General features: G+C 38.8%; 1 protein-coding gene across 4 annotated transcripts in view; it reads left to right on the top strand.

The window, feature by feature from the left end:
• The window catches only part of LOC119580085 (poly [ADP-ribose] polymerase tankyrase-2-like), a 15304-nt gene that overhangs the window by 1753 nt on the left and 1051 nt on the right, over positions 1-12500 (top strand). The window contains exons 2-21 of one of the 4 annotated variants that reach the window (XM_037927995.1): positions 1169-1393; positions 1801-1896; positions 2099-2306; positions 3143-3287; positions 3564-3672; positions 3809-3930; positions 4286-4487; positions 4762-4902; positions 5171-5402; positions 5573-5738; positions 7714-7902; positions 8157-8258; positions 8482-8679; positions 9438-9663; positions 10063-10216; positions 10456-10616; positions 10838-11028; positions 11379-11562; positions 11725-11833; positions 12084-12240. In XM_037927995.1, the coding sequence (XP_037783923.1) occupies positions 1169-1393; positions 1801-1896; positions 2099-2306; positions 3143-3287; positions 3564-3672; positions 3809-3930; positions 4286-4487; positions 4762-4902; positions 5171-5402; positions 5573-5738; positions 7714-7902; positions 8157-8258; positions 8482-8679; positions 9438-9663; positions 10063-10216; positions 10456-10616; positions 10838-11028; positions 11379-11562; positions 11725-11833; positions 12084-12240 (3317 nt within the window). Of the gene's footprint in view, positions 1-1168; positions 1394-1800; positions 1897-2098; positions 2307-3142; positions 3288-3563; positions 3673-3808; positions 3931-4285; positions 4488-4761; positions 4903-5134; positions 5403-5572; positions 5739-7710; positions 7903-8156; positions 8259-8481; positions 8680-9437; positions 9664-10062; positions 10217-10455; positions 10617-10837; positions 11029-11378; positions 11563-11724; positions 11834-12083; positions 12241-12500 lie in introns of all 4 variants that reach the window. The other 3 variants (XM_037927994.1, XM_037927993.1, XM_037927992.1) reach the window with 3 other exon arrangements.

Below are 12500 nucleotides of genomic sequence, written 5' to 3'. Positions count from 1 at the left end.
TTATCATGTTTCTGTTATATGGATAGACATGATGTACATTACTTTACATGTATATAGAGAGGCTTACCTCTTTTTTTTTAAAAGCTTCCATAGAAACATAAAACAAGAAAAAATCACAACTCAAATAGTTTTACTATTGTGTGGATGCAACTACTAATGAGCAACCGCTTTATATGCAAGATGTCATTGATTATTGACAGGAGTATGACATATCTCATGATGAAAGTTTCATACTTAATATTTAGCTCTCTCACCCTAGATTCTTTTTCTGCTGCGAAAATAGTAATTTTATCCAATTTCTTTTGTTTTGTTGTTATATTTCCAGTCTTATCAGTAATATATCTGTGTAAGACCTACTTCCATTCATGTCTATTTACCATACATGCTTAATCTTATCATCTGATATACCTAACTATCAAGATAAAAACCTGACCTCTCCACAGTGTCATTAGTTGGAAGTGTTCTGTAGAAATAACAAGTATTATTAAATCTATTCTCCTTTGTTTTTGTACATAGGTTGGAGGACTGTCTGTCATATTAGTATTTATAGTCTGTAATTAGCTTAGTGTCTTGGCCTTAATATTCATCTCCTCATGAAACAGCCTTTATTACCAGGAGAGCATTTTGACAATTTTGCTAAATTATTTAAAGAATAGAAATAGAAAAGACATATTTTGTTTAATGTAATGAAGTAATCTTCAGTGTTTCAGTCACACAGCTTATTCTTTCCCTGTTATACAATCATTACAATCACCAAAGTTTATAACAGGCTACATATAAAAGGAATAAGAACTGCACCTCCCTATGCAATATTTAGCTAGTACTTCTATCAATAGTTTCATGGTATTTTAGCAAAGGATGGAGTTTCTACTACCAACCAGAATGTGAATTACTGAAACCATGAGTTTCTGCTTTGTAAATCACAGGTTTTTATTTATATTAAAAGTTGCTGAAAGGTGAGAAAAGATGATACAAAGATAGGTCTATAGCTTGCAGGTGGATTAACTTCTATAGAGGAAAATCATGTCCATATGCATAGACTATGAATTTGTTTTAGGCAATCCATTGTGGAAGTGATTATCTTATTCTTATCTTCAAGTAGCATCGGTTTTTAAAGACCCAAAAGAAGGCAGAAGACTAATGCCCTAGTCTCTGTCTTCTCTCCCAGGTTTTGGCCGGAGAGATGTGGTGGAGCATTTGCTGAATCTTGGAGCAGCTGTCGGAGCGCGTGACGACGGCGGACTAATTCCCCTGCACAACGCTTGTTCCTTCGGCCACGCGGAGGTTGTTTCGCTGCTCCTCAAGCACGGGGCTGACCCCAACGCACGCGACAACTGGAACTACACGCCCCTCCACGAAGCTGCTTCCAAGTCCAAGTTTGATGTTTGCATAGGTGGGACATTGGTTGGACGTTGTTTTGCATGGGGAAAAGCTTTGGCAAGTTCTCCCTTTATTCCCCAGAGTCAAATTCTATGGTGGATTTGCTATAAATATCTCTTTCGCTTTCTGAGGATATGTGATGATATAATGCTTGGGCAACAATACAAATTAAGTGGTGGTAATATAGATCTATTCCACAGAGGTAGTAATTCCTTTTTATGACTGTCTTTTCTTTATTTTTCATTTACATAAACCATGAAAGTAATAGAATGAAGATCAGTGTCCAGTAAGACCTCCACAATAATACACATTTCAGATATGAAAGTGAAGACATTGATTGTCTAGTAAGTAGTGTTTCGTTGAGGATGTAGGCAAGTCATTTCTATATAGTATGTAAGTTATTAAATTCTTGCATTCCAGTTCTTCTTCAAAACGGAGCGGATCCAAGCATCCGCAACACAGACGGCAAGACGGCGCTGGATTTGGCAGATACCTATGCTCGCTCTGTGCTCACAGGTTAGTCGAGATGGTATAAAAATTTAGTTATTATAGTATATATAACTAATGGAGATGGTCACAGAATAATATGACCATATATAATACAGTGATATTATATGATTAATTCCCAAACCTGTATAGTTGCAGTTTATGGGGATACAAGAAAGAGAACTGCTTGTTGATATTTTGATAAAAGCTTACATGTCATCTTCCTCTCCAGGGGAGTACAAGAAAGAGGAGCTGCTTGAGGCTGCCAGAGCAGGCAATGAAGAGCGTCTGCTGGCCCTTCTGACTCCCCTCAATGTCAACTGCCATGCCTCCGATGGCCGTAAGTCCACCCCTTTGCATCTGGCAGCGGGCTACAATCGTACAGAGATTGTAACAATACTGCTTCAGCATGGAGCAGATGTCCACGCAAAGGACAAAGGGTGAGGTTATGTCGGACAAATAGAGTAAGGAATTTCATCAAAGTCTTTTAGCTGTCTCTCTCTCTCTCTCTCTCTCTCTCTCTCTCTCTCTCTCTCTCTTTTGTTTCTTATTCTTCCTTTCTTGTAGGAGGCCATCAGAATAGTTTTGTTTTTAAGTCAGTTTTCTCCTTTTTTTTCTTTTTTTTCTTTTTCTTTTCTTTTTTTCTGATGGTTTGAATATAAACCTCAGGAACTACCAACATTTTTGGAAATATCTTTACCTATAGTTTTATATGCCTATACTATATCTTTGACTTAAAAAAAAAAAGAAAATAAGAAGGTAACATACTTCTGTCCCTTTCATGTCAATACCACATAAGAAGTCAGAGGTATGTTTTCCATCTCAGAAATCTGCTGATATTTGGCTAATTCCAGTCACTGTTAATTTCAGTCATATGCATCATGTTTATCGGTAACTGGACTAGCTCACTTTAAAGTTCTAGGCTAATAAATACTGACTTGTGTTATCTCAGGGTAGCTATTCAGAACCAGTACCTATAGTTTGATAACCTCTTAAAATATTGCAGTCTGGGTATTCACCTTGATGTTGTCTTCAGTGCAAATATTCTATTCTCTTTACCTTTGGAGGGGAGTGCAGATTGTCTTTTTTCTTCACTGGCAGTCAACGGTTAATGCTTAGTGCTAAATCTTATTTACTTTGTGTATATTTTTTAACTGTTTTTACTAGGATTTCTGCTTTTGTTACCCTCAGTAACACTCAGTTTCAAAGTTTGAGAGACCTTACTTCGTTCTTTACCATGACTAATATAAATATTGTCTCCCTCACTCCCAAACAGTGGCCTGGTTCCTCTCCACAATGCCTGTTCCTATGGCCACTTTGAGGTGACGGAACTTCTCATCAAGCATGGGGCCAACGTGAATGCCATGGACCTGTGGCAGTTCACGCCCCTGCATGAAGCTGCCTCAAAGTCACGGGTGGAGGTGAGTCCTTGGTCCTCATGCTACCCCCACAAAAAATAAATAAATAAATAAATGAATAAATATATACATAAATAATTAAATAAAAATAAAAATAAAAGTTAGGCTTGGTTGCCCAGAAAGAACCGTGTCTGATTTGTGGTGTGTTGCTGGGCTATGGATTGTACAGATATTTCTGAAGTTTTGAGAAGAAGTGTTGTCAAGAGTTGTTCAACTGACAGGATATGAACATAGTTATTTTGACAAGCTTCTGTAACTTCACTGTATTTTCTCCTTCAGGTGTGCTCCCTCCTCCTGGCCCATGGTGCTGATCCTACACTGCTCAATTGCCACTCCAAGTCTGCTATTGATGTAGCCCCCACCAGGGAGCTCCAAGAAAGACTCTCCTGTGAGTTCCATTTATATCAGGGCAGAATTCCAGTGCCATATGCTCTAGATAAGTTCAGATTTGTGTATTAGTGTACTACTTCTACTTCTTCTTCTTCTTCTTCTTCTTCTTTTATTTCTTGAATAAACTGTTTCAGATGAGTATAAGGGCCACAGTCTGTTGGAAGCGTGTCGGCAAGCTGATTCGACAAGGCTAAAAAAGTTACTCTCAGCAGATGTTGTTAACTTTAAGCACCCGTACACAGGAGATACTCCCCTTGTAAGTCTTTGTATGACCCTGTCTGTTAGAAGTTTTATTGACAGATAAGCATTATCAAATTGACTTTAGTTTTTTGTTGTTATTACTGTAGGAAGCATTATTGTATGCATGTATATAGATACAAAATGGATAATTAAATATTGTTAAAACAGCCATTCCTTGCAATAACTAGCTTATCATGAATGAGTCTTATTGCAAACTGAAATGTGCCTCATGCTGGTCAGGGCATACTATAAAACAGAAGTAAACTGTGTGCAAGAAATAAATTATTGGAAGAGGGAATATGGGAAAAGTCATACAGATACTCAGAGTAACCTTCATAATTGAAACTTAACTGCCGTTGAACACCTTACAGCACTGTGCGGTGAGTTCAAGCAGCGGCAAAAGACGTGGAGTGGTGGAGGCGTTGCTGAGGAAGGGCGCTCCACTCCAGGAGAAGAACAAGGACTTCCTCACCCCACTCCACTTATCTGCCGACAAGGGACATTATGATATAATGGAACTCTTACTCAAACATGGGTCCAAGGTCAACGCACTCGACAGCTTAGGTCAAACCGGTATGTAGATTTTCTCCTGTCATGTATTTGATGATGAGGAGGTTGGGAGATCATTATCTGTAAAGATTATATGTTTTTGGGTAATATACTTTTTTTTAGGCTGGGAATATATCAGATGTAAAAATTGCAAGTTCTGATAATGTTGAAGAGAGAATTTACACTTTTAGTGCTATTTCAGTGATCTCTTTTAATATATATGAAGGCTTCTTTGTATTTTCATATATCATTGATGTGTAATATGTTCTCATGTGATTTTCTTGCTCCTTTTACTCAGCTCTACATCGAGCTGGTAGAGACGGGGATGTTCAGGCATGTCGTGTGTTACTACAATATGGTGTTGACCCCACAATCATCTCACTTCAAGGGTACACTGCCACACAACTTGCAACAGAACCTGTGCAAAGGCTACTCCATGGTAAGGCACTTTTGAGTATAGTTTTTATTTTAGTTTGGAAAAAATATATATATATATAATATTTGAAATCAACAGTAACAACCAAAACTCATTTAACACCTTCGTTTTGAGAACTGATCTTTGATTAGACATTTTGCTATGTCCATGGTGAAACTGAACTCCAGACACAAATTTTGAAAATATGTCTACCTAAACATAGCATCCTCACAAATTAATTCTCCACCTCTAAAAGCACTTCAGCCCCTAAAGAGAGACTCTCGCCCTGCAGAAGACCCACCTGGGCCAGGTGTGGACAGTGAGCAGCAGCTTCTCGAGGCCTCAAAGTCCGGCGACATTGAGTGTGTCCGGCGCATCCTCACTGCTCAGCCTTACCTGGTCAATGTGAGAGACCTAGATGGAAGACATTCCACGCCCCTCCACTTCGCTGCGGGATATAACCGTGTCCCAATTGTGGAATACTTGTTGCAACATGGAGCAGATGTTCATGCTAAAGATAAAGGGTGAGTGGAGCATTCATATGTCAGGGGGGTGTACATGCTCCTGGGAATGGGCATGTTTATTAGTGTGATGGAAGGGAGGATGTGTTTGTAGTATATTTCTTTTCTCATACTTGGATAAGAACAATTTACAAGTATTTTAGGCACTAACAAAACTTTGGTTCTCTCGGTAGTGGCTTGGTACCCCTCCACAACGCTTGTTCATATGGTCACTATGAGGTTACGGAATTGCTGGTGAGGCATGGAGCCTGCGTCAACGTGGCAGATCTCTGGAAATTTACGCCATTGCACGAAGCTGCTGCCAAGGGAAAATATGACATTGTAAAGCTGTTGTTAAAGGTAAGGAAGTTCTTGTGTAAGTTTTTAAAAGTTTATAGTATATATAGAATATCCCATTATTTGTTGATATGGACCAAGAAAATATGACATGAGATTAGATGAATAGCAGTACATACTATTATGCATGAATACATTATAAGTGGGTGTAGCATGGATTGGGACTGTGATATCCATTGTTTTAATTTTTTTTAAGCTTGTAATCTACAAGTATGTTCTTCAAATAGTCCTCAAAACGAGTAATGCATACAGTTTTATCAAAGAAAAGTTTTTACAAAGGAGAAATGCAAGTATTTGATGTTATGAAATGTGATGCAATTATTATTGACATGTGAGTTCGTTGGTGGTTGATGGTGAGTGGCAGAGGCAGTGGGAAAGAGGGTCAGGCTTTGCCATCTTGTCTTCCTTTTCAAAGAGGTTTCTTGTGAAGGAATCGGGAGAGGCCGAGGTGGATGGACAAGAATTTAGGCAGTCCATGTTCGATATGGCTACTTTTATTTTTTCAAAAATTAAGAAAAACATCAAGCCTGGTGGCTCTTTTAAGCACCTAGTATCAGCTGTGCATTCAGTACTTATATGTAGTCAACACAATATGTCGACGCTTAGCTTTTGATGGACTTACATCAGCCGTTATCTATTTGAGTCTAGGAGTCAAATCGACATTAACATTTAACATTGCTTGACAGTGCACTTGTGATGACAAGAGCCTGTTTTAATGAATGAAAAATAAATGTATTTTTTGCATATACTACAGTTCTCATTAGCAGTGTGCACAAGCCTTTAGATTTTAGTACATTTATATATATCCTGAAATTCGTGTTTTTATTATATTTTCATTTGATTTCACCAGATAGCTTCTTTTTTTCATTTCTTCTTCTCCTTTTTATAGATGTGTATGTACACAATTAACAGCACATACACAAAATTTATAAAAGATTGCAGTTATGATACAGTGAATGAAAAAGAGGAATTGTGTAATTCTGAGTAATTGTACTGTATAAATTGAACACGATGTATATTGAAAATATATTAAAGAATGGAATTAGTAGTATCAAATTAATTTATTTTAAAAATCTACTACAATTATAGCATATGTATATGAATCTTACAGGTACTATCTGTAAGACGATACACACACATTCACGTTTTCACACATACACATGCATGCATACACATACATACATATGAACATGCATGTGTGTGTGTGTATGTATATATAAATATATATATATATATATATATATATATATATATATATATATATATATATATATATATATATATATATATATATATATTTATAAACACATACACACATAAAACATATAACCATATGCATACACATGTGCACACATGTATACACACACACACAAGCAAACACAAAAAACAAACAAACACACAAACACACAAACACACACACACACACACACACACACACACACACACACACACACACACACACACACACACACACACACACACACACACACACACACACACACACACACACACACACACACACAAACACACACAGACATTTACATTCCCCCAAAACCTCCTCCACTCCCCCATCCCCTTGTTGTACCTCTTCATCTCTGTGAGTCAGTGATACAAGACCCTCATGGTGCCTTTTTTGATAAGTGCATAAACGAGGCAAGTATGAGGAAAGAATTGTCATATCTGTTATGTGTACACTCTTCATAGGACAACTTCATTCCTCATGTTCTCTGTTCCCCAGAATCAATTGTACAAGGTTTTCCTAGCATTGTTCCTGCCTCTTTTTTATGGAAAAGGTCATAGTAAATATGATTTCATGTATGGTATATACCCTAACCCTCCACCCCACACACACACATACACAAATAACCCCACACCCTTTGTGCCCCCTTTCTTGTGATAAAAGAGGAAGAAGTTAGGTCTGCCTTTGATAATGAATTATCCCATGGAAAATACAGTATCCTTTCTGTCTACCAAGCAGCATGGGGCCGACGTCAACAGGAAGAATCGTGATGGTCACACGGCCCTAGACCTGGTGAAGGAGAGTGATCAGGATGTAGCTGACCTCCTGCGGGGAGATGCGGCCCTCCTTGATGCAGCCAAGAAGGGCAACCTTGCCAGGGTACAGAAGCTGCTCAACCCAGAGAACATCAACTGCAGGGATTCGCAGGTGAGAATGGAAGGGGCATTGGAGAGCTCTGTAGTGAGGGTGGAATGGATGTGAAAAAAGGTCTGAAAACTTTTTTTTTTTTTTTCCATTGTCTTTCTTTTTTATGGATGATGAATTTTTTTTCATCGCTTCAGTAATTATGTTATCATGTTTTTATTTCATTTTAAATTAGAGAAAATATAATTAGTGTCAGTAAGGATATTATCAAATTCACCTGTGTTTAAGCCAGTTTTTTTCCCCCACACAACCCACAGGGACGTAACTCAACACCCCTGCACCTAGCTGCAGGCTACAACAATCTCGAAGTTGCAGAATATCTCTTAGAGAATGGGGCAGACGTCAATGCTCAGGATAAGGTGAGTTTATTTAATAGTATATGCTTGTTGCTCATATGAAATGTAATGATGCAATGTTAGATGTTTTGTGATTCTGATTTCTAGAGTGGAATTTCAAATGCATGTAACCCTTGTACAAGAAAAGGCAAATGTTTCTTTCTCTTACCATTTATTTCATCCTTACTTGCTGGCTGATTTTATTGAGATTTTCCTTGCTGTTAAACTCCTCTCTTTCTTTCCTCAGGGTGGTCTGATTCCCCTCCACAATGCCTCTTCCTATGGCCATCTGGACATCGCAGCGCTACTCATCCGGTTCCAGACGGCAGTTAATGCCACTGACCGGTGGGGCTTCACTCCCCTTCATGAAGCTGCACAGAAGGGGAGAACGCAGCTGTGTGCCCTCTTGCTGGCTCATGGTGCTGATCCCTATCTCAAGAACCAGGTTAGTCTCTCTCTCTATTATGGATTTCCTTCCTTGCCTTTTCTAGCACCTCCTCTCTTCCTTTCCCTATCTCTACCAGCTACCACTTGTTTCCTCTTGAGCACTTCTTTCTTTGCTTTTGTTACTGTTCCCTTCATATCCTTTCTTGTCTGTTCTGCTTTTCAACCCTGTGGCTCACTGGCAATGTGTACTTTGATATCACAGGGTGGCAATATTCACAGACAATAGTTGACATCTTATTATGTCATAAGTCTGTCCTAATCACCTAGGCATGGAACTGTGTGCACTTATGAATGCCCATTCTCACTTGATTTTACTAAAAGAAGTCCTGATCATTATTGAACCAGTTATTTCACTTTTATTTTTTCCCCACTGACTTTCTTCACAAATTCTTGTACTTGTTCACCTCCTTAATTGTGCTTGTGATTTAGTCACCAAATTTCCTCTTTTCATCATTTTACTTCAGAAATAAAAAGTGATATAACTGTAACTGAGAGCTCTTATAACTCTAACCCAGTATATTGGCATTTTCCTTTACCTATGAATAAATATAGTCATCCCAGGGGCTATGTGTTCCTCTATCTAATGGTAGATATAGTCCCTTTAAGGGCAAATGTAGGCTTAGACTAGTGATTCATCTTAAGTTTAGGCATAGGCCTAACCATACAATTTTTCATCTTACTTTATGAAAGAGCTACTTTTGGCCATATCAGGCAATCTAAGCTTTCCATTTTACTATGATTTTCTTCTTCATACAGGAGGGCCAAACTCCACTGCACTTAGCCACTGCAGATGATGTACGAAGCTTGTTGCAAGATGCCATGATGAGTCAGCCAGCCTTGGCGCCAGCTGCAGGTGGGGCTGCTCCTCCCCCTGTGTCCCCTGCCTCCCCGAAGCCCCCTGGCACACCCTCCAAGAGTGCCTCGCAGTCTACAGTGTCCCCTGCACCTTCACTCATATCCATCAATAACATCGGAGCTGAGGGTGAGTTGAGTTGCTTAACCCTTTAATGTTAATGATATCAGAACTCTCTCAGTGTCATTTGACTCCAGAGGCTTCTGGCAACCATCCTGCCATTTGGCCTGGGAGTCTGCTACATGTAATGGAACACTCCACTCAGCTTGCTCTAACACATCACGATGCCTATAGTTTTACCCAGCACATTGATTCGATTTGTTATGACAGCTATAGGCGTGGCCCAGCAGATATGGGCTAAACATCCTTTTCCTCTTCATCTTCCTCTCTTTATATCCATTAATCAGTCCTTGAGCATTTTCCTTTCAATCAGACTTAGTTTTTTGCTTATGTCTGCACAACTTTAAAAGTTGATTTTAAAAAGTCATTGATGACCATGAGATGCCTAACATGCTTCATTCATTTCAGTGGAGACAGTCATGATGCCTTCAGGAGCAAGCTTGACTTTTACCCCAGTCATGTGTTCCTCACCGGGCATTGGGGATGGTTGCTGCGACCACTCTCGATGTGAGACCACACCAGACACTACAGTCAACATGAGCATTGCTTCATTTCTTAACAGGTATAGTTATTTGTGTTGTTGTTGCAGATACTGTATTGCATTTATTCAGAAAATTAGAATTAAGGAAGGTTGATTGCGAGGACTACTAGCTCCATCGACAGACATTGGGTGCAAAGGCTCTGATTAAGGGTATACCAGTTGTATATAGCATGGCCTGTCCTTCAGCAAGGAAGAGGATATTTCTGCCAATATTTATTGTTCAACTTTGATACCTACATTGGATTTCTCCTTTCAAACAGTCTGGGCCTGGAGCACCTAAGAGATATCTTCGAGAGGGAAGACATCACTCTTGACATACTAGCAGAGATGGGACACGAGGAGCTGAAGACCATTGGCATCAATGCATATGGCCACCGTCACAAGCTACTCAAGGGCATCGAGAAACTTCTTAGTCAACACAGTAAGGAGTCTTTGATGTTGGAGGAAAGAAGGATTTTATTTATTTATTTTGTTTTATTTATTTATTTATTTTTTTATTTGGTGTTATTGCCTTCATTTTGTGGATGATATTCCTGACATAATTTTTCTTTTACAGTATCCTAGACTAGTCTGTTCATTATTAGATATCTGAGATCATTTTCAAGTAAAAACACTGAGCAGGAGACCCAAATTGCCTTCCAGATGGATTACTAGGCAGCGCTTGCAGTAGCAGTGGCGGTGCAAATGGTTCATCACAGGGCACACTGCTGGTCGATCTTTGCCGGGAGGATCGTGAGTTCATAGCAGTGGACGAGGAGATGCAGGCGACTATCCGAGAGCACCGGGACAATGGCCATGCGGGAGGGGTCTTTTCCAAGTACAATGTTGTCAAGGTTGGTGGAAGGGTAGTTGTGCTTTAGTGCCCTTATGTTGATGTTTTCTGGCCATTTGTGTCTAAGGTTTCTTAGGCTGTGTTGTATGAAATGGTAATTGTTCAGTTTATAAAAGTATGAGGAACAGTAGAAAATTACTATGTATCTTCACATTTTCAGGTTTACATATACTTGTATATACATATATTTATAGAGTGCTCAAATATCTGTTGCTGAATTGGCAAACATGTCATATATAGAAAACATTTGAAACCATAATCTTTGTTTTGTAGTGTGATGTTCAGTGTTTGAAACAAAATTTACATTTACAAGATAATGTTAGACATTTATTCTACTTGTTTTTCTCTCAGATCCAGAAAATAAGGAATAAACGCTTATGGGAGCGCTATGCACATCGTCGTAGAGAAGTTGCAGAAGACAACAGTGGTCAGTCCAATGAGAGAATGCTGTTCCATGGATCTCCGTTTATCTCTGCCATAGTGCAGAAAGGCTTTGATGAAAGACATGCCTATATTGGTGGCATGTTTGGAGCAGGTATTGCTTTGCTGATGCTTATGCTGTGTTTATGACATTTGACACAGTCTCTTGATTTTTGTCCCAATGAGATAGTCGAGAAGAAACTGTTTGTGTGTACATGAATACAGTCTATTGCAGCCAGAAATTAATCTGATATTTAATTTTAATCATTTGTTTTAGGTATTTACTTTGCTGAGCATTCCTCCAAGAGCAATCAGTATGTATATGGCATTGGTGGTGGCACTGGCTGCCCAGTACACAAGGACCGTTCCTGTTATTCATGTTATAGGTGAGCATAATCATTCCCACAATTGTTATTTTTATTGGTAATAATAAAAAACTCGTCATATCACCAAGTAAATGTAATTTGATTTGTAGATTACTTTTGTAAAGGAAAAGCAATAACATTTTGTCCAAACCCACCTAATCTCCCCACAGCAAGAATCATTTTGAATCTCAAGCAGCAGTGATCAGTGAGAAATTAATTGCTCCAGTACCAGTTAATTACAGTGACACTCACTCTCCCCACTCTCCATCAGGCAATTACTGCTGTGTCGAGTTACGCTTGGTAAGTCATTCCTGCAGTTCTCAGCGATGAAGATGGCCCATGCTCCTCCAGGACACCACTCTGTTGTTGGAAGGCCCAGTGCTGGTGGGCTCTGCTACCCTGAATATGTGGTGTACAGAGGGGAACAGGTAGGGTCCTTTTAAGAACACTGTATTGCTATATAAAAGGATCCCTTTTTCTATCTTTAGAGGTGGTTTATGCATGATGAAAAAAATTTAGAACGAGCAACTGTGTATATATCTGATGCTGTTTTTTAGTAATATAAGTATTACACATAGTATTGTATTTGATGTTACTCTTGATTGTGTTAAAATACATTTTTTGTTGTATTTAAACATTGCTTAAACTGAAAAGCAATTCTAGCTAGATTTTTTTTCGGTAAAATTCA

This window comes from Penaeus monodon, chromosome 13, assembly GCF_015228065.2.
Source record: "Penaeus monodon isolate SGIC_2016 chromosome 13, NSTDA_Pmon_1, whole genome shotgun sequence".
NCBI classification, from domain to species: Eukaryota; Metazoa; Arthropoda; class Malacostraca; order Decapoda; family Penaeidae; genus Penaeus; species Penaeus monodon.
This window is presented reverse-complemented; position numbering and strand designations above follow the sequence as displayed.